Source organism: Pan paniscus, chromosome 14 (genome assembly GCF_029289425.2).
Source record: "Pan paniscus chromosome 14, NHGRI_mPanPan1-v2.0_pri, whole genome shotgun sequence".
Lineage (NCBI taxonomy): Eukaryota > Metazoa > Chordata > Mammalia > Primates > Hominidae > Pan > Pan paniscus.
The window spans coordinates 49821702-49843057 of NC_073263.2; the positions used below are offsets into that span (position 1 = coordinate 49821702).

The 21356-nt window shown below is 35.3% G+C and overlaps 1 protein-coding gene across 2 annotated transcripts in view; it reads left to right on the forward strand.

Moving 5' to 3' along the window:
- The window catches only part of RB1 (RB transcriptional corepressor 1), a 171970-nt gene that overhangs the window by 69359 nt on the left and 81255 nt on the right, over positions 1 to 21356 (forward strand). For both annotated transcript variants that reach the window (XM_003811422.5, XM_055096764.2), the window contains exons 12-17: positions 1420 to 1507; positions 4930 to 5046; positions 7612 to 7668; positions 8069 to 8100; positions 8181 to 8257; positions 9263 to 9459. In XM_003811422.5, coding sequence (XP_003811470.1) covers positions 1420 to 1507; positions 4930 to 5046; positions 7612 to 7668; positions 8069 to 8100; positions 8181 to 8257; positions 9263 to 9459 — 568 coding nt within the window. The remainder of the gene's footprint in view (positions 1 to 1419; positions 1508 to 4929; positions 5047 to 7611; positions 7669 to 8068; positions 8101 to 8180; positions 8258 to 9262; positions 9460 to 21356) is intronic.

A 21356-nucleotide genomic window follows, 5' to 3' on the forward strand; every position in this document is an offset into this window, starting at 1 on the left:
TATGAGAATTTAATGGCTGATGATTTGAGGTAGAACAGTTCAAAACCATTCCCCCTACTCTCCATGGTCCATGGAAAAATTGTCTTCCATGAAACCAGTCCCTGTTGCCAAAAAGGTTGGGGACCGCTGTTCTAGAGAATGGGAAAGTATGATTGGGGAGTGCAGAGATTGAAGCGAAGAAAGCTGAGGGAGGGAGGGAGTTTCATTAAGAGCAAGTATTTCTCTAACAGTGTCAAATGCTTCAAGGAAGGTCAAGTATTAGAACAAATGAGAAAAGTCTTTTGTTTTTATCAGTTGGTCATTTGTGGCTTTAATCACTGTAGCTTAAATATGATTAGTGGACACAGAAGCATATAGAAGCTGTGTTGCAATATATTTGAAAGACGAGGCTGGGTGTGGTGGCTCACGCCTGTAATCCCACTTTGGGAGGCCAAGGTGGGCGGATCACCTGAGGACAGGAGTTCGAAACCAGCCTGGGCAACATGGCAAAACCCTGTCTCTACTAAAAATACAAAAATTAGCCCAGCTGGGCACCTGTAATCCCAGATAATCAGGAGGCTGAGGCAGGAGAATCACTTGAACCCGGGAAGTGGAGGTTGCAGTGAGCCAAGATTGCGCCACTGCACTCCAGCCTGGGCGACAGAGCAAGACTCCTTCTCAAAAAAAAAAAAGAAAAAGAAAAAGAAAAGAAAGATGAGGAAGTGTAAATACTGGTTTAGACATGCTTAGCTGAGAACACTGAGCATATTTTACTAAATAATAGTTGAGGATCTTTTCAGCCCTAAACATTCTACAGTTCTTTGCATAATTAAAGTGTCCCAAATGTTCAGCTACTCCAAAATTGTAACATTGATATTTACCATATACTGCCCCCTTCATAATACACACACATAAAATTATAGAATTAACAAGATCTTAAGAGATTGACCTAATTTTATGCTGTGAAAGTGGTGATTTTTAAATGTATCCAGGATCTTAGTATCCTTTCTTCTTGAAGGTCTCTGTAAAGAAAAATCATCTGATTCTTTACTTGAGTTGCTAAATATCTTATTGTCTTTAATTTGAAAATGTTTAATATTTGGTTGTAATAATGTTTTCTTAAAACAATACCATTTTGTTGCCAGTTTATATAGTTTCTCCTAAAAATAATGCCACTATTTTATTGATATGTAGTTTTATTAGTAAATAAGTATATCTGTTCTATAACTATAAACTTATTGATTGTGAATACATATTTTCTTAAAGATTTAAGTAAAATGTAATTTCTTATAAACCACAGTCTTATTTGAGGGAATGTAGAGACAAGTGGGAGGCAGTGTATTTGAAGATACATTTAACTTGGGAGATAGAAAACATTTCATTTTTTCTTTTTTTCTCCCTTCATTGCTTAACACATTTTCCTATTTTTATCCCCTCTAGGACTGTTATGAACACTATCCAACAATTAATGATGATTTTAAATTCAGCAAGTGATCAACCTTCAGAAAATCTGATTTCCTATTTTAACGTAAGCCATATATGAAACATTATTTATTGTAATATCTTGGCAAAGAAACTTGAAATTAAAAGTTAAAGTACTGAGTTCTTTTTAAAATACTAATCTCCTATCTAACATGTAGTTATCCATAATCTTTTCTTGCTTTTTTAATCTTACAAATTATATATTATTAGTAGTATTGTTTTATTTATACAGTGTTATTTAAAACATTTTTATGTTTACCTATTTGCCTTGCTCACCATTCTTCCTTGCAACTTATGCCTCACTTCTGAGATAATTTTTTTCTTCTTCAGATATATCCTTTGATAATTACTTTAGTGGTATTAATTTGGGATGAACTTTTTGAGGTTTTGTTTTGTTTTTTGATCTGAAATTTTCTTTACCCTTATTTTTTTGTGAGATAGCTTTGCTCGATCTTCAATTCCAGGTTGACATTTACTTTTTAGACTCTCATAAGTTTGAAGATAATACATTACCTGGATCCCATTTTTGCTAATTAAGAAGTCTTATGCCACTCAATCTAACTGTTGTTCCTTTGTAGTTAATCTGTCTTTTTCTCTCTGGCTACTTTTAAGATCTTTTCTTTGAATGTAGTATTAGATAGGACTTAACATTCCCCATACCCCTACAATCTTTTTCATCCAATATTTAACCCATTTTTATTTACAATTCTTACCTGGCCCTGTTAGCATTATAGTTTGCAACTCCTGATAGACAATGAGTTTAATATCTGAAGGCATCTGATACCCTCTCTCCCCTAAAGACAAGGAGAAAGAAAGAGAGAGAATGAAACTATCATCTGTATTGCTTGCTTGCTCCTTCACTCCTTACTTAAACTCAGATGAGGATTGGGACCCACTGAAATGCTCATCCACTAAAATTGGACATAGGGTCAGGAGACTTATTAAAATTTGGCTTATTTCAGCAACTGTGCTTTTTGTACTTGTTAACAATTCATTCATTGCCATAACCTGCCTGTGATTTTGTCATAATCTGTTGTCATCTCTTGCTATGTTCCCCCAGGAATTAGCAAAGTAATTTCTGTCATCATATTCATAATTGTTTTGGCTCAGAATTGATTTTGTTTGTCCAATATGCATAAAGTCGCTTTTGTTTATGAGTTATCTATAGCACAAGAATATATGCCAAAACATATGTACCCCAATTACCTAAACCTTTTAGCAAGGGCTAATGAAAGAATTTAAAAGAATGATAAGCCCTTTCTTCTCATATCATTTTGAATACTTCCTCCAATATTTGGAGTATGTAGGAGTTCTTTTTTATTTAAAAAATTCTGCCTCAAAGACTTTTTTTTAAACTTGGAAACTATATGATCTTTTTTTATGTTTTTATACAGTTTTTCAACCCTCGCTCTCTTCCTTCCCTCCTCCCTCTAGTAGTCTCCGGTGTCTATTGTTGCCATCTTTATGTCCATGAGTACCCGATATTTAGCTCCCACTTATTAGTGAGAACATGCAGTATTTGGTTTTCTTTTTCTGTATTAATTTGTTTAGGATAATGACCTCCAGCTACATCCATGTGGCTGCAAAGGGCATAATTTCATTCTTTTTTTATGACTGTATAGTACTCCATAGTGTATAAATACCACATTTTCTTTATCCAATCCACCACTGAAGGGCACCTAGGTTGATTCCATGTCTTTGCTATTGTGAATAGCATACCAGTGAACATATGAGTGCATGTGAAAGACATTTTCTAGAGCTCAATTTAAAGCTTAACTTTTAATGAAGCTTAAAAGCTTAATTATGTAGATGATAAGTTGCATATGTCAAAGTGAACATGTCTTGAAGGTCATTATGTTTTTCCTTCATTTTACTTCCTTATTAGTTCAAATTTCTTCATTTTTAAAATTAATGCCACCTTCCCTCCATGTAAAATCTTAGAAGCTATGAACATTTTAATGGACATTTTGGCAACAATTCTTTTATGACAGGAAATGCTTGTTTGTTATATGTTTCTAAGTTTGTGTGCTGTTTTTTTTTTTAGGAATATAGAATTGCTGATATTCTAGAATGTGAAAATGTTGCCAGACAATGCACATTACAATGAAAATTATAATCTTATTTTTATTTATATATATATATGTATTTTTGAGACAGAGTTTCACTCTGTCGCCTAGGCTGGAGTGAAATGGCATGATAATTGGCTCACTACAACCTCCACCTCCTGGGTTCAAGCGATTCTTGTGACTCAGCCTCCCAAGTAGCTGGGATTGCAGAAGCCTGCTACCATGTCCAGCTAATTATTGTAATTTTTGTGGAGATGGTGTTTCACAATGTTTCCCAGGCTGGTCTCAAACTCCAGACCTCAGGTGATCTGCTCACTTCAGTTTTCCAAAGTGCCGGGATTACAGTCATGAGCCACTGTGCCTGGCCATAATCTTAATTTTAGAAACTTTATTTTTGAATGTATATATTGAATGTGTTTTATGTATAAAGGATAAAAAAATAGAATAAATCTTTGTAGCTGATGAGATTCATGCTGTGATTACTTTTTATATATCATAATATGAATTATATAATATATAATATGCATTTTAATACATCATCTTGTGATGTGTTTTAATTATTAAAGTTGAATAGCCCCACTCCAAATGATACATGTATTGGAACTTCTTTTGCAACAATTTCCCTATCTTGTATTTCTGAAAATGTAATCAAATGATTTAGCTAATTCATAACTCTTTCAAAGCACGTTTTAAAATTAGGAAATGGTCCGGGCATGGTGGCTCACACCTGTAATCCCAGCACTTTGGGAGGCCAAGGTGGTTGGATCACCTGAAATCAGGAGTTCGAGACCAGGCTGGTCAACATGGCAAAACCCCATCTCTACTAAAAAGACAAAAATTAGTGAGGCGTGGTGCGCTTGCCTATAATCCCAGCTACTTGGGATGCTGAGGCAGGAGAATCACTTGAACTTGGGAGGCGGAGGTTGCAGTAAGCCGAGATTGCGCCACTGCACTCCAGCCTGGGCGACAGAGTGACACTTCATCTCAAAAAAAAAAAAAAAAAAATTAGTAAATGATACCAAGCTCAAGCCTTGGTTTTATTTCATTTGCTTTTTCGGAAGCAACATACATCCCAATATAACTCTTAATTGAAGGTATTTTATGAGAATGTATGAGGCTCTTTCTGATGGATGGAAATCTTAACAAATTTGCTCTTCTCTAGCCTAGTGGCAGAAAATTTAGATAATAGGGTTTTTTAGTTGTACTGTAGTATTTTTTGGTCATTAACATCCAGTGAAATGATATTGTCTGCTTATGTTCAGTAGTTGTGGTTACCTAGTTATTGTGGAATTGTTTCCACATTTTTATGAACAATTTAAAAAGTCATATATTATGGAGCACAAAATATTAATTCTGATTACACAGTATCCTCGACATTGATTTCTGTTTTTACCTCCTGAAGAACTGCACAGTGAATCCAAAAGAAAGTATACTGAAAAGAGTGAAGGATATAGGATACATCTTTAAAGAGAAATTTGCTAAAGCTGTGGGACAGGGTTGTGTCGAAATTGGATCACAGGTAACTTGAATTCATTTTAATTCGTGGTACTATAGAGTAATAATATTAAAAGCAGCATCTTTCCAGTTCGTATAAATACTCTAACAGTATTTGTCTAGCAGTATAAAATACTGTCAGATACTATATCCCTGCTGCCTGTGTATGCTGCTATTTATGGGTAACTTTATGGAAAACTACCTCCCACCCCATTATAAAAACTATGTAATAAAGGAACACATAGCCGTTGTAGAAATTTTGGAAAATACAACTAAGAAAAAAATTGAAATCTTTGATATTAAATTTTTGATTTTGCTTTGACTTCTACATGTATGACTGTTCATGTATGGATATCCTAATGTGAATGGGACTATACATGCCATTTGTCAGTGATATTATTGAGTGATATTATTATTATTTCAGGAAATCTAAAGCTAATATAATAGGTAAGAGTATGGGCCATGGAGTGACAGCCCTGGGTTTATATTTGGTTCTACCATTGTTGATCTTGGACATGTCATTTAACTTCTCTGAGATTCAGGTTCTATATTTGCTCTGCTTTGTTGTGTGGCATTAATGAGGATAATATACAAAAATATATTGGAAAACTGGAGTCCACTGTACACATTTATTTCAGTGTAGTGAGGTTATATTTTGATGCCATCAGTGTTTTAAACATTGATATTTAATGGTTCTTTTTGATTCTACAGCCATGTACCACTTAACAGGGATATGTTCTGACAAATGCATCATTAGGCAATTTTGTTGTGTGAACCTGGTAGAGTGTGTCTGTACAAACCTAGATGGTATAGCCGATTGTACATCTAAGCTGTATGATATAGCCTATTCGTTCCTAGGCTACAGGCCTCTACAGCATGTGTACTGAATACTGTAGGTAATGGTAACATAATGTGTTACCATTTGTGTATCTAAATATATCCAAACATAGAAAAGGTAAAGATATAGTACAAAAGATAAAAAATGGAACATTTGCACAGAGCACTTACTATGAAAGGAGCTTACAGGATTGAAAGTTGCTCTGAATGAGTCAGTGAGTCGAGTGGCAAGTGAATGTGAAGGCCTACAACATTACCTATGACATGACTGTACACTATCGTAGACTTTATAAATACTACACTTAGGCTAAACTAATTTCATAAACATTTTTTCTTTCTTCAGTAGTAAATTAACCATAGCTCACTGTAACTTTTTTACTTTATAAATCTTCAGTTTGTAAGAAACTTTTGACTCTTATAACACTTAGCTTAAAACACAAACACCTTATACAGCTGTACAAAAATATTTTCTTTCTTTATAATCCTTATTCTGTACACTTTTTTCTACTTAAAAATTTTTTCAATTTCATAAAGATTTTTGCCAAAAACAAAGACAAACACACACATTAGCCTAGGCCTAGACAGGATCAGGATTAACAATACCACTGTCTTCTGCCTCCAAATTCTGTCCCAAGTCTTCAGGGACAATAAAATGCATAGAGCTGTCAACTCCTATGACGATGATGCTATCTTCTGGAATATCTCCTGAAGGAGCTGCCTGAGGGTGTTTTACATTTAACTTTTTTTTTTTTACAAGTAGAAGGAGGATGCTCTAAACTAATAAAAAGTATAGTATAATAAATACATAAACCAGTAACATGTTCATTATTAAGTATTATGTACTGTACATAATTGTATGTACTATACTTTTATATGACTGGCAGTGCAATTGGTTTATTTACATCAGCATCATCACAAAGATGTGAGTAATGTAATGCATTGCACTACATTACACTAAACAATAGGAATTTTTCAGCTCCATTATAATCTTATGGGACTACTGTTAGATATGCAGTCAGTTATTGACCAAAAACATTGTTATGCGGTGCATGATTATATATGAGATTTTTGCTCTTAATTTGGAAGGAAATAATATGGTGTGTGTTTATATTTCTAAAATTTGGTTATTCTTTCAAATAATGGGAACTAGTTATTTGGCTAAAACTTCTTGCTCATAAGGTCAGTTTGATCTGATTTTTGCCTGTGTCAGTTTTACTAAATTTATGGACAAAGACTGTCCTCTTAATCCTAGACAGCTGTCTTGAAAATACATGTCCTAGGTCATGAGAAATGTTATATAAGGTACATAAAGTGCTTAAAATAGTACTGGGCACATAACCTATCTTTAGTATGAATGATATAAACTGAAATGGAGTTAAGGAAATCCAGGTACTGGACCTACCCTCTTGTTAATTTACTTGGGAATGTTAATCACCACTTAATACTTAAGTTGTGAGTTTTAGACAAGCTAGCTTTTGTGTTGTCTTGGCGGCCATATTTCTAAGAAAGGTGAGAAGTATGTTTTAAGAAAAGGCTTTTTAAAAAATTTTAGTAATTGTCAGCTGGGTATAGTGGTACATGCCTATAATCCCAGCCTCTTGGGAGGCCAAAGCAGGAGGATCTCTTGAGCCCAGGAGTGTGAAGGCCAGCCTGGGCAAAACAGTGAGACTCCATCTCAAAAAAAAAAAAAAAATTTCATAATTGTGATTTTCTAAAATAGCAGGCTCTTATTTTTCTTTTTGTTTGTTTGTAGCGATACAAACTTGGAGTTCGCTTGTATTACCGAGTAATGGAATCCATGCTTAAATCAGTAAGTTAAAAACAATATAAAAAAATTTCAGCCGGGCGCGGTGGCTCACGCCTGCAATCCCAGCACTTTGGGAGGCCGAGGTGGGCAGATCAGGAGGTCAAGGCATCAAGATCATCCTGGCCAACATGGTGAAACCCTGTCTCTACTAAAAGTACAAAAATTAGCTGGGCGTGGTGGTGCAGACCTGTAGTCCCAGCTACTTGGCAGGCTGAGGCAGGAGAATCCCTTGAACCAGGGAGGTGGAGGTTGCAGTGAGCCAAGATTGTGCCACTTCACCCCAGCCTGGCAACAGAACAAGACACCATCTAAAAAAAAAAAAAAAAAAAAAAAATTCAATGCTGACACAAATAAGGTTTCAATTAAACAACTTCTTTTTTTTTTTTTTAATTATCTGTTTCAGGAAGAAGAACGATTATCCATTCAAAATTTTAGGTAAATTTTTTACTTTTAGTAAAAAAATTTTTTCTTTTTATAGAAGTAAGTATTTTATAATCTTTTTTTTTTTCCTTTAGCAAACTTCTGAATGACAACATTTTTCATATGTCTTTATTGGCGTGCGCTCTTGAGGTTGTAATGGCCACATATAGCAGTAAGTTAAATTTTCATAAATAAACACTTTTGTTCAATTTAAAGTTAAAATGTGGTGTGTTTCTTTGGTCAGGGGAGAGGGATAGTGTGAGGTTAAGGAGAAGGAATGCTTATTTTAGATCACTATATACTGAAGAATGTAATTGGTCATTATAAGCCATTTAAGAGGCTTATTTGAGTTATTTGAGGCCATCTTGGGGATAATATTTCACTAGGCTCCTCTTCTGAGTATACTGGTATACTGAATCCAAAAAAGGTACTTTTTGAAATCCCTCCGAAGACCTTTGAGATTGTAGAGTGCCAAAGGAGTATTCAAGAGTGGCCTCTACTGATATGGAAGCACTGCTGTAACCTCCATGGTTATGAAACTAAAGATTGAAGCTAGAATCCACTGGATAAACAGAACAAAGGCCAATTACAATGTTTTTAAAAACATAAATGTATCACTTGGCAAATTATGTTGCAAATGTTAAAAGAAAGTTTTGCTTGCAGAAACAAAAGGAACATTTGTATAAGGATGCAAAACACAGAAAAAGAGGAACTTTTAGTTTCCTTATTAGTAAACAGATAAGGAAAACTGTGAATCCTCATTTATAACCAAGAAATGCATATTTTAAAGAGATACCATTTTGTAACTAATGAAATTAGCAGAATCTTGTAGAATCTGTCTATCCTCTTACCAAGGATTAATGAGAATTAAAATAGATATGCCAATGGCTGGTAAGACACTAAACCTGTTCCTGATATAAGTTTAGGGTATTTAAATCTTTGAAAATTTGAAATCAGCTATAAGTCCTTTCTCTAGGAAAAACACAGATGTGCATACACTCAAAATTGGAAGGCTATTTCCTATGAGTCCGTAGACTCCAAAATAAAAAATTCTGCTCTAAATAAAAATGGTTTAATCTTTCTACTGTTTTCTTTGTCTGATAATAAGTTCCAAAAAAATACCTAGCTCAAGGGTTAATATTTCATAAATAGTTACTTTTTTTTTTTTCATTTTTAGGAAGTACATCTCAGAATCTTGATTCTGGAACAGATTTGTCTTTCCCATGGATTCTGAATGTGCTTAATTTAAAAGCCTTTGATTTTTACAAAGTGATCGAAAGTTTTATCAAAGCAGAAGGCAACTTGACAAGAGAAATGATAAAACATTTAGAACGATGTGAACATCGAATCATGGAATCCCTTGCATGGCTCTCAGTAAGTAGCTAAATAATTGAAGAAATTCATTCATGTGCATATGGCTAACAAATTATTGTTAGTGAGAGGTGTTTCTTAACATCTACCTCAAGAACAAATAGGGAATTTAATGAATAATGTTATTTCAGTCTATAGCCCAAGAATCAAGTGGAATATTAGAATGGAGCTTTATTCGAGCACCCTAAACCATCTAATACAGCACAGTGATTTATTTAAGAATAGCTTTTCTTAAAACATGGCACTTTAAAACAAAACGGATTTTTTTTTTATACTTTAAGTTCTAGGGTACGTGTGCACAACGTGCAAGTTTGTTACATGTGTATACATGTGCCATAATGGTGTGCTGCACCCATTAACTCATCATTTATGTTAGATATATCTCCTAATGCTATCCCTCCCTCCTCTCCCTACCCCATGACAGGCCCCAGTGTGTGATGTTCCCCACCCTGTGTCCAAGTGTTCTCATTGTTCATTTCCCACCTATGAGTGAGAACATGCAGTGTTTGGTTTTCTGTCTTGGCAATAGTTTGCTCAGAATGATGGTTTCCAGCTTCATCCATGTCCCTACAAAGGACATGAACTCATCCTTTTTTATGGCTGCATAGTATATATGTGCCACATATTCCATGGTATATATGTGCCACATTTTCTTACTCCAGTCTATTATTGTTGGACATTTGGGTTGCTTCCAAGTCTTTGCTATTGTGAATAGTGCCACAATAAACATACGTGTGCATGTGTCTTTATAGCAGCATGATTTATAATCCTTTGGGTATATACCCAGTAATGAGATGGCTGGGTCAAATGGTATTTCTGGTTTTAGATCCTTGAGGAATCGCCACACTGTTGAACTAGTTTACAGTCCCACCAACAGTGTAAAAGTGTTCCTATTTCTTCACATCCTCTCCAGCATCTGTTGTTTCCTGACTTTTTAATGATCGCCATTCTAACTGGTGTGAGATGGTATTTCATTGTGGTTTTGATTTGCATTTCTCTGATGGCCAGTGATGATGAGCATTTTTTCATGTGTCTTTTGGCTGCATAAATGTCTTCTTTTGAGAAGTGTCTGTTCATATCTTTCACCCACTTTTTGATGGGGTTGATTTTTTCTTGTAAATTTGTTTGAGTTCTTTGTAGATTCTGGATATTAGCCCTTTGTCAGATGGGTAGATTGTAAAAGTTTTCTCCCATTCTGTAGGTTGCCTGTTCACTCTGATGGTAGTTTCTTTTGCTGTGCAGAAGCTCTTTAGTTTAATTAGATCCCATTTGTCAATTTTGGCTTTTGTTGCTATTGCTTTTGGTGTTTTAGTCATGAAGTCCTTGCCCATGCCGATGTCCTGAATGGTATTGCCTAGGTTTTCTTCTAGGGTTTTTATGGTTTTAGGTCTAACATTTAAGTCTTTAATCCATCTTGAATTAATTTTTGTACAAGGTGTAAGGAAGGGATCCAGTTTCAGCTTTCTACATATGGCTGGCCAGTTTTCCCAGCACCATTTATTAAATAGGGAATCCTTTCTCCATTTCTTGTTTTTGTCAGGTTTGTCAAAGATCAGATGGTTGTAGATGTGTGGTATTATTTCTGAGGGCCCTGTTCTAAACCAAAACAGAATTCTTTAAAGTATTTAGATAATTTATTTAAAGTACAGTTGTTATATATTTGAAAATGCAAATGTCTGCTCTTAAATTGTGAGATTATGCTATTTAGATTATTAAAAAGTGCATTTTTTTCTTGTTAAATATAGTAGGATTCATTTTTTCCCATTATTAAAGTATAAAAATCTATACTATTGTTCAATTATAGGTATTGGTTCAATCAATATAGGAGCACAAATTATATTGTCTAGGATTCTCTTTATAGCATTATAACTATTGATAAGGCTTTTGTTTTAATAAAAGTGGCAACTTGAGGTTATGCTCTTCAAATCAACATAGTTGGATAATACTTTGTGAATCATCAGTTTTGTAAATTAATGGTTTCTTTTGAAACTGTGTTGCATGCTAAGTATATATCTTTTAATTTGTATCAGTATATAGAAGTGGTAATTAAAAAATTAAGACTTTAGGTATGCCATAATCCTAATTTGCACATGTAACCTTAGTTTTAATTTCCTTACGTTTTGAATTTTTAATGACTAAGCGATAATTTATTTCTTAGTGTTTTCTTGTATTGCCATATAGACAGAGTGAATAGAGGAGAGAAACATGGGAAATTGATAGAAGAATGTTACACTCCTATTATTGAATTTCATAACTACTTATGGAATGAATTTACACTTGATAAGGAGTACTTAGAAGAAGACTTTCTGAATCTGGGTAATTAAGTGAAAGTAAAAATAAATAGATAAGTAAATAAAATAAGCACATAGAGTACTTTTTAAAGGCTTATGTGTCCTCTCCTCCCAGAAATTGATATTGAGATATTCCTGTATCATCTGAAAGTGACTATTGTTATTTCTTTTAGAGAATTAATTTTATTTCTATCAACACATATTTATTGAACATACGCCATATGCCTTGAATTGAGAGAGATACTGTGAAGATACAAAAAAGATAAAGGCTTGGAAAATTGTGGAGGATGTAATAGAAATTTACTGTTTAAAAATTGTTTGTACTCAAGCCTGTTTAGCTCAGTTATTTAGGGCTTCTAAACAATATTCCTTTATTTTTGAGAATTTTTGGAGAAAAAGTGACAAGCCCCAAATCTGGAAAAGAGTATGATTGATTTACAATAGGAGACGTGGAAGTCATAAGCCTCTGAATTTAAATATTAAATGTAGTATCTCTGGCAGATGAAACTATAGAGGACTTTTATTTAGTCATATATTTTTAGTGTTTGAGTCTTATATTACATTTTTAATCATAAAAACCTTGAGTGGTAGTGGATAACTTTGTGAAGATAAGTTATGCCACACAAACAGGATACTGTGTATTTTTCCTGTGAGAATAATTGACATTATAGAGAAGGGATATGGCATAGATACATTTGCGTTTTCACAGACTTTTTTTTAAAATTTGAAATATAACACATATTAAGAAAAGTATATATCTCAAGTGACAGTTTGGTGAATTTGTCACAAATTGAACACATCCGTGTAAACAACACCCAGATAAAGGCCCAGAGCAAGCTTTCATAGTCTTTTGATTCTGTGTCATAATAAAAAATTCTCGTTAAAACTGTAGATTGATAGGAACATATTCACACAGAGTTGTTGACTGAGGGAAATTTCAAATGAGGTGCTGCTTACTTCTCTCCTGCCAATAATTTAATGAAAGAAAGAACATCATCTTATTTTTAATGGTTGTGTGGGGAACTGGGTTCAGCATTTTTGCTTGACAGCCTTGAGATAAAATAAATCCATAAGGAAAAAGCCCACTTCTGTTTCTTTTCATCCCAGAGAGATTAATGGGCAATATATGAGTGTAAGATACTGGAAAAGTCTGTTGAGAAACCTAGTGAAATCTCATTCTCTGAAAAGTTGGGGGATTACAGGTGCTATCGAATGCATCATACCTAAGGGTTAGATGAAATGACTTCCAAGAGTTTGGCCCTATTAAATCTGTTAAGAGGTTTATAATGCCAGCAGGTGATGAAATGAAATTTGGATGCCTTAGTTTCAGTATTTTCAGAATTTATCATATTTTTTCAATAAATGTTTATAAATCAAAGTATGTCAGATGCTTTATTCCCTATATGATCTGTCTTTCCTGGACTATTCTGGACTCTTCCTATTGATCTCTCATTTGCTACCTTGAGACCATTTCTCTCACAGCAGCCAGAGAAATCTGCTCATAATGTAAATCTCATCATGCTAATTCCTCAGGTAAAAAACCTCCTGTGGAGGACATATTCATCTGGTAATGTTGGAAGAAGACCCTACCATATGGCTTTCTGCAAAAAAGACCACTATACTACCTGTTTGGAATACAAAAAGTAACTGACTGAAATTACTGGACAGGAAGAACAGATGCTAGTTGAGAAAGAGAAGAGGGGAGCTAGGAGCCTGAGGAGAGGGCTTTTAGTCTAGGGCTAAGTGCAGTAGGTATAGGGAAGGACAGTAAGGTAGGGCAGGGATGTCAGTGGGAAAACTATGGGTCTCTTCACCAGGAAAACTGGAAAATTGAAGCTAGGGAAACCTTGGCCACTGAAGAGAGTGGAAGAATCCTGCAAGGGAAAGAGCCAAGAAAGGGTACCCAGATTCTGTCTGAAATCTGAATAATTCCTGTATGTCACAGACTCAGAGCAGCCAAATGAAGGGCAAAAGATCTGAACTGAAACTGGAGTTGCTGCCCAATAAACAGAACAGTTCAGGTTAAGCAAAGATAATTGCTTCTTACAACAAAACCATTCTCATTTTAGAAAAATAACAGAATTTAGGATCTTCACAATGTAACATTTATGATGTTCAGGATACAATTCTAAAATTATCCAGCATAGAAAGAAGGTCAAAGAAACCAAATGCAGGTTTATAGAATAGGAGCTTTAGGCCAGGTGTGTGGTGCACACCTAATCCCAGCATTTTGGGAGGCTGAGGTGGGAGGATCATTTGAGCCCAGAAGTTCAAGACCAGCCTGGGCAACAAAGCAAGACCCCATCTCTTAAAAAAAAAAAAAAAAGCTAGGTGTGGTGGCATGGTGGCATGTTCCTGTGGTCCTAGGTACTTGGAAGGCTGAGGCAACACAGCGAGACTCTGTCTCAAAAAAATAAAAAATAAAAACAAAAAAACTAGAATGGGAGCTTTAAGTTAACTTTGGTTAGGCATTGCTAAATGATGGGGATACATTCTAGGAAATACTTCATTTAGGCAATTTTGTCATTGTGTGAACATCATAGAGTGTGCTTACACAAAAATCAGGGTAGGAATAGCCTGTTGCTTCTAGACTACAGACCTGTATGGTATTTTTTTTTTTTAAACCTCCACTCTTGAGTATGTCTTTTTAATATTCAATGTGATGAAACTGAAGTATGTAGAAAGTTGCATACCAAAGTATGATAGCTGTCTTGAGGAAAAATACTTATTTTATTGGTTGAGTTGTGAACTGAACCCGTCACTCTTTTCGTGAAACACATGTGTTACTTGTAAGACTGATAAGCAATTGTGTTTATTCATGCTTGGGTATGTGGTAGATTCTTGAAAGTGAACAAAGTGAGCCTGTCATTTCAAAGAAAACAACTGACAGTAAAGGTTGCCAATGATAAATTTTGTGTTTTCAAGTAAAAATTAGAATTTTAGAAACTTGTATCCACCACTGAAAGCTTGACAGAGTCCTAATATATAAAATACTTTTCTGATGAAATCGGTGGTGATATCAATGAATGTGATTTTTAAAATATTGTATACAGAGATTTGTAAACATTTACAAGAAGTACATAATTCAGTGAACCAGTATTTCCAAATGACCAAATACATCGTTATAAAATCATTCACGGGTAAGATATTCATTAAAAGTTCAAGATAAACCAATGGATTTTAAAGTCTTAAAATACGAAAAATTTATTTCGGTTCATTGAGATTGTTTCCAGTTCCACCCTGCAACTAACCTTTAAGAAACTATGACTTGTTGAGTTTTGGCGTAGTGTCAGAAAACAGTAACCATAATTATCTGAAAAGGTTATTAAAGTACTCCTCCTCTTTCCATATGAGGCCAGATTTTTCTTTGTATACTTCAACCTAAACAGCATATTGCAACAAAGTAAATGTAGAAGCGGATAGGAAAATTCAGCTCTTTGCTGTTATGCCAGATAGTGAAGACATTCAGAAGATCATAAAACAGTGCTATTGTTCTATCTTTTTTGTTTTGTAGAATATGGTTATTTTTCATTAAAAATTATTTATGTTAACATAATGGGTTTATTAAGATAAATATTTTTAAATTTTCTCAAGTTCTTTTGAGCCCTCAACATCCTTTAATGTAAAAAAGCTATTAGCTACTTTATGCTTCCTAATGGAAGAATATATAACCACCTTGAAAACATGATGTTGAAAGAAGCCAGTCACAGAAAACCACATATTGTATAAATTCATTTATATGAAATGTCCACAAGAGGCAATTCAGTAGAGATAGGAAGTAGATTATTGGTTTTCTAAGGCTGGTGGGGAGGACTAGGTGTTTTGAGGATGATGGCTAGAGAGTATGGTTTTTCTTTTTGAGATAATGAAAATGTTGTAAAATTGACTCATTATTGTAGTCAATTTTATAACACTTTTATCATCTCTGTGAATATACTAAAAACTATTGAATTGTACACATTAAATGGGTGAATTGTATAGGATGTAATTTTTTAAATTTCTGTTTTAATTACTAACAAAGTAAATATTAATAGATTTAACCCACACAAACAAAAGCTTTTGGGGTCCTTAGTAATTTTAAGAATATAAAAGGGTTTTGAGTCCAAAAAGTTTGAGAACCCTTGCCTGTATTCTCTTCCCCACTCAGACTTGTCTTTCACTCACACAACCATGTTTGTTTTTGCCTGTCCCTGAGTCTTGAAATGCTTTCCTCTGCCTTTTTCTTGACCAGATTTTAAGGTCCATTTTGCCTTTCCTGATCATCCTAGTCTATAGTCATTCTTCCCTCATTTAGTCTTAAATTGTTTATTATCTATATACTTACTAGTCATTTATAAACTTTGTTTTACTATATGTGCATATCTCATGTTAAATTCATGTAAAGTACTTAAAACAATATCTGACATTGTATTATAAAATGTAGCAGTTAATTACATAAGGGTAAAGGACAGAGAGGAGTCAACTTATGATGACATGCAGGTTTCTGGCTTGTATAACTTAAGTGGATAGTAGTGTCATTCATTAAAATAAGATACCTAGGATTGAATGAGGTTTGCTTGGGAAGATGAATTTCATTTGATTGAGTTTTAAGTAATTATAGGTCATTTCAATAGAGGTGTCAAGTAGCAGTTGGATATGTGTGTCTGGAACTTAGGAAAGAAATCTAGGCTAAGATTATGGACCATAAAAAATGCCACCCTTTTTTGACAGTTTATCTTGTGCCAGGCACTTTGGTGAGCACTTCTTAAATTTAATTTTCATCATAATCCATGAGGTAGTTTACCCTAGATCAGGAAATGAATGCTTAGAAAAGTTTAATAACTTGCCCTAGACCACACAAGCAAAATGGCAAGATCTATGATTTGAACCCAGGTCTTTGTGGCTCCAAAGCTATTAATCCTTATGCTTTGCTGAGTAACTGAAGTTTGGAGAAGGGATAAGATCACTTAAGGAGAGAATATAGTATGAGAAGAGAAGGAGGCTAAAGATAGAATTCTAAGGAGCTCTAATATTTAAAGGATGGACAGAAAAGAGAAGCCTGTGCCTACAAAAGAGATTGAAATAGAACAGCCAGGAAGATAAGAAGAAAATCAGGAGAAGTGGTATCATAGAGAGACCGACCAGGTGCAATGGCTCCCACCTGTAATCCCAGCACTTTGGGAGGCTGAGGCAGGTGGATCACTTGAGGCCAGGAGTTCGAGACTAGCCTGACCAACATGACAAAACCCTGTCTCTACTAAAAATACAAAAATTAGCTGGGCCTGGTGGTGAATGCCTGTAATTCTAGCTACTCGGGAGGCTGAGGCATGAGAATCGCTTGAACCCGGGAGGCGGAGGTTGAGTGAGCCAAGATTGTGCCACTGCACTCCAGCCTCAGTGACAGAGCAAGACTCTGTCTCAAAAATAAAATAAAATAAAATAAAATAAAATTAAATTAAATTAAATTAAAAACTGAAAAAAAGGAAAAGGAGAGAGAGAACATTACAAAGTCTGAGTGAGTGCTTGCTCACTCAGACTTTTCAGATAGGAGCTGAAAAGTTTTAGCAACAATGAAGTCACTGGTGACAGTGACAAGGACTGTTAAATGAAGAGGTGGGGATAGGATGAGATCTGAATGAGAGATAAAGTGGACACAGTCATAATAGATGGCTTTTATCAAAAGTTTTGCCTGTGAAGAGAAATAAAGATATAACAGAAGTAAAGATACAGCTTGATGTATGTGAAGTAGAGGGAATATAAACATATTTTTTAAATCAGAAAGGTAGGGTTTAAATATTGATGGAAAAGAGCCATTAGAAGTGTTCTCTATTGCTGGATAACAAATTAGTGGCTTTAAACAAATATTTTATTTTGCTTATGATTTTTTGGGTCAGGAATTTGGGTTGAACTTGACTGGGTGGTTTGTCTCCGACTATGTGTCAGCAGGTGCCTGGAGCTATAGGGTCCACTTCCAAGATGCTTCTTCACTCACAGGTCTGGCATCTTACCGCTCCTTGGTGCACACTCAGCTCTCTTCCTCCCATCCTCCCTCCCTAGAGTGGTTAAAATGTTAAGCTTTGGAGTTTTCACCTGCAGAGAGAAGATAGGAGATTCATAGTGAAAGTAGAGGTTTTAAGAAACAGGATATTTGGCAGGGTGCAGTGTCTCACACCTGTAATCCCAGCACTTTGGGAAGCCAAGGTGAGAGGATTGCTTGAGCCCGAGTTCAAGACCAGCCTTGGCAACATAGGGAGACCCTGTCTCTACAGATAATTTTTAAAATTAGCCAGGTGTGGTGGCACACACCTGTGGTTCTTGGGAGGCTGAACTGGGAGAATTGCCTGAGCCTGGGATGTTAAGGCTGCAGTGAGCTGTGATTGCACCACAGCACTCCAGCCTGGGTGGTAGAATGAGATCCTGCCTCAAAAACAAACAAAACAAGCAAACAACCCCAAAACAAACAAACAAAAAGTAACAGGATATTTCATTAAATAATTCATTCATTAAATAATGAAGTTGAACGTAATGAATTTAATGAAGTTTAATAGGTGTAGTGGGAGTAACAATGAGAATGAAAGTGTAGGAGGTTGTAGTCAAAGAGTTGTTTCACCTTAGAATTTCTGGAGACAGAACATTTCTGGGTAGTTTACTGTATTTTAAGAAATGATCTTGGGAGTGCATGAGGATCCTGGTCAAGGAGCCAGAAAGTACAGTGAGCAAGAGTCCAGGACATGTAGCAAGGAGGAATGTGACTGAAATAAAGACTAATGTCTTCAGTGCTTGAGGGGAGTAACCAGGAGACAAGTGGGACTAAATGGGGCAGAGGGCTAGAGAGGTCCTGAAAGCAAAACTCCTGGCTCACTTAAAAAAAAACTAATCTCTCTCTCAATACCTAATCTAATGTCTAACATATAGAATTTAGGTGTATAAAGCATTAGATTTGTAATGTCCTTTGATGAATTTACCCCTTTAATCATTATAAAATGACCCTCTCTTTATCCCTCGTAATATTGTTTGCTCTGAAAACTACTTGTGCCTGATACTAGTGAAGCCATTCCAGCTTTCTTCCCATTAATATCACCATGGCATATTTTCCCCATTCTTTATTTAACTTATACGTGTCTTTATTCTTAAAGAAGTGATTTTCTTATAGGCAGCATATTGTTGGGTGTTGCTTTCTTAAATCTTGCCTAACAGTATCTGCCTTTTAATTGGGATGTTTAGATTTAAATTTAATGTGACTATTGATATGGTTGGGTTTAAATTCTCCATCTTATTATTCATTTTCTATTTGTCTCATCTCCCTTTTCCTCCCTTTCCTCTTTTTCTGCCTTCTTTTGGATTGAACTTTTAAAATTCTGTTTTATCTTCTTTGTAGGCTTACTGTCTATACTTCTTTATTTTGTAATTGTTTTTTGATTTATAATATGCATCTTTAATCTTTAATAGTCTTTCTTTAAATGGTATTACACTACTTCACATACAGTATAAGAATCTTAGAATAGTATATTTCCATTTTCCCTTTTCCAACCTTTGGGCTGTTGTTGTCATACATTTTGCTTCAACAGAAGTTATAAGCTCTACAATACACTCATAACTTTTGTTTTAAACCAATTATCTCTTAAAGAGAATTCAAAACAAGAGAAAAAAGATGTTTTTATTTGATTACATATTTACCTTTCCAGTACTCTTCATTCCTTGTGTAGATCCAGATTCCTTTTGTTTTCCTTCTGACTGTAAAACTTTTTTTTTTTTTTTTTTTTTTTGACATTTCTTGGCCAGGGGCGGTGGCTCATACCCGTAATCCCAACACTTAGTGGGGCTGAGGCGGGAGGATCTCTTGAAGCCAGGAGTTCAAAACCAGCCTAGGCAACAAAGCAAAACTCTGTCTCTATTCTTACAAAACAAACAAAAAGCATTTCTATTTTTTTTTTCTTTTTGAGATGGAGTCTCTCTCTGTCACCCAGGCTGGAGTGCAGTGGCGCGATCTTGGCTCACTGCAACCTCCACCTCCGGGTTCAAGCGATTCTCCTGCCTCAGCCTCCTGAGTAGCTGGGATTACAGGCACACGCCACCATGCCTAGCTAATTTTTATATTTTTAGTAGAGACAGGGTTTCACCATGTTAATCAGGCTGGTCTCAAACTCCTGACCTCGTGATTTGCCTGCCTCGGCCTCCTCCCAAAGGGCTGGGATTACTGGCATGAGCCACCGCACCCAGCCAACAAAAAACATTTCTTGTGTGCATGTCTACTAGTGATGAATTCTTCCAGCTTTTATGTCTGGAAAAAAACATTTTACCTTTATTTTTAAAAGGTCTTTTGCTGGGTATTGAATTCTACGTTGACAGTCTTTTTGTTTTTTCTTTGAGTGCTTTAAAAATATTGCTCCACTGTCTTCTGGTTTGCCTTGTTTCTTTTTTTCTTTTTTTTGAGATGAAGCCTCGCTCTTTTGCCCAGGCTGGAGTGCAGTGGCATGATCCCAGCTCACTGCAACCTCTGCCTCCCAGGTTCAAACGATTCTTCTGCCTCAGCCTCCTGAGTGACTGGGACTAAAGGCACATGCCACCATGCCCGGCTAATTTTTGTATTTTTAGTAAAGATGGGGTTTCACCATGTTGGCCAGGCTGGTCTCGAACTCCTGATCTCAGGTGACCCACCCACCTTGGCTTCCCAAAGTGCTGGGATTACAAGCATGAGCCACCACGCCTGGCCTTGTTCTTTTTTTGCTGTATCTTTTTCCTGCAGGTTTTTCTTTCTGTATTTCATGTTGAATACCTTCTAAAGCTATGTCTTCAAGTTTATTAATTTTTTTCTTCTGAGGTATCTAATCTGCTGTTAATCTCATTTATTGTATTTTTAGTCTTACTATAGTTTTCATTTCTAGAAATTTGGTTTGGGTCCTTTTTATATCTTCCATATCTATTTTTATTATGTTTATGCTTTTCTTTACCTTCTTGAACATATGGGATATAGGTATTATAACTTTTTAAATGTCCCTGTCTACTAAGTCTAGTACCTATGTCTTTTTAGGTCTGTTTCTCTTGACTGATAGTTCTCTCTCTCTCTCTCTTTTTTTTAAGAGTCGTATGTTTCTGCTTTTTTGACTGCTTGGTGATTTTTTTGTTAGGTGCCAGATATCGTGAATTTTGCTTTAGTGGGTCCTGGATATTTTTGTATTCCTTTCACTATTTTGACCTGTGTTTTGGAACACAATTAAATTATCTGGAAATAATTAGACTTTTTTAAGGCTTCATTTATTTATTTATCTGGTTTTTGTTTTTGGACACAGAGCAGTCTTTAATCAATAGCTAATTTTCCTTCACTATCCAGGCATTGCTCTTCTGAGTACTCTACTGAATATCCCATATATGACAAGGTTTTTCCACTCTGGCTAGTGGAAAGCAGAACTCTTCCTGACCCTGTGTCAGCTCCTGGAAGGATTCTACTCCTTCCCATGGTTCTTCCCTGGTTTTGAGTACTATCATCACATCCATGCACTGATCAGTACTCAGCTGAAGACTCAAGCTTAACCCTCTGCAGACCTCTGGAGTTCTCTTTTTGTAGCTTTCTTCTCTCTAGTATTCTGTCCTGCTAATTTTAGTTTGCCTTGGCATCTCCCATTTCTTAAC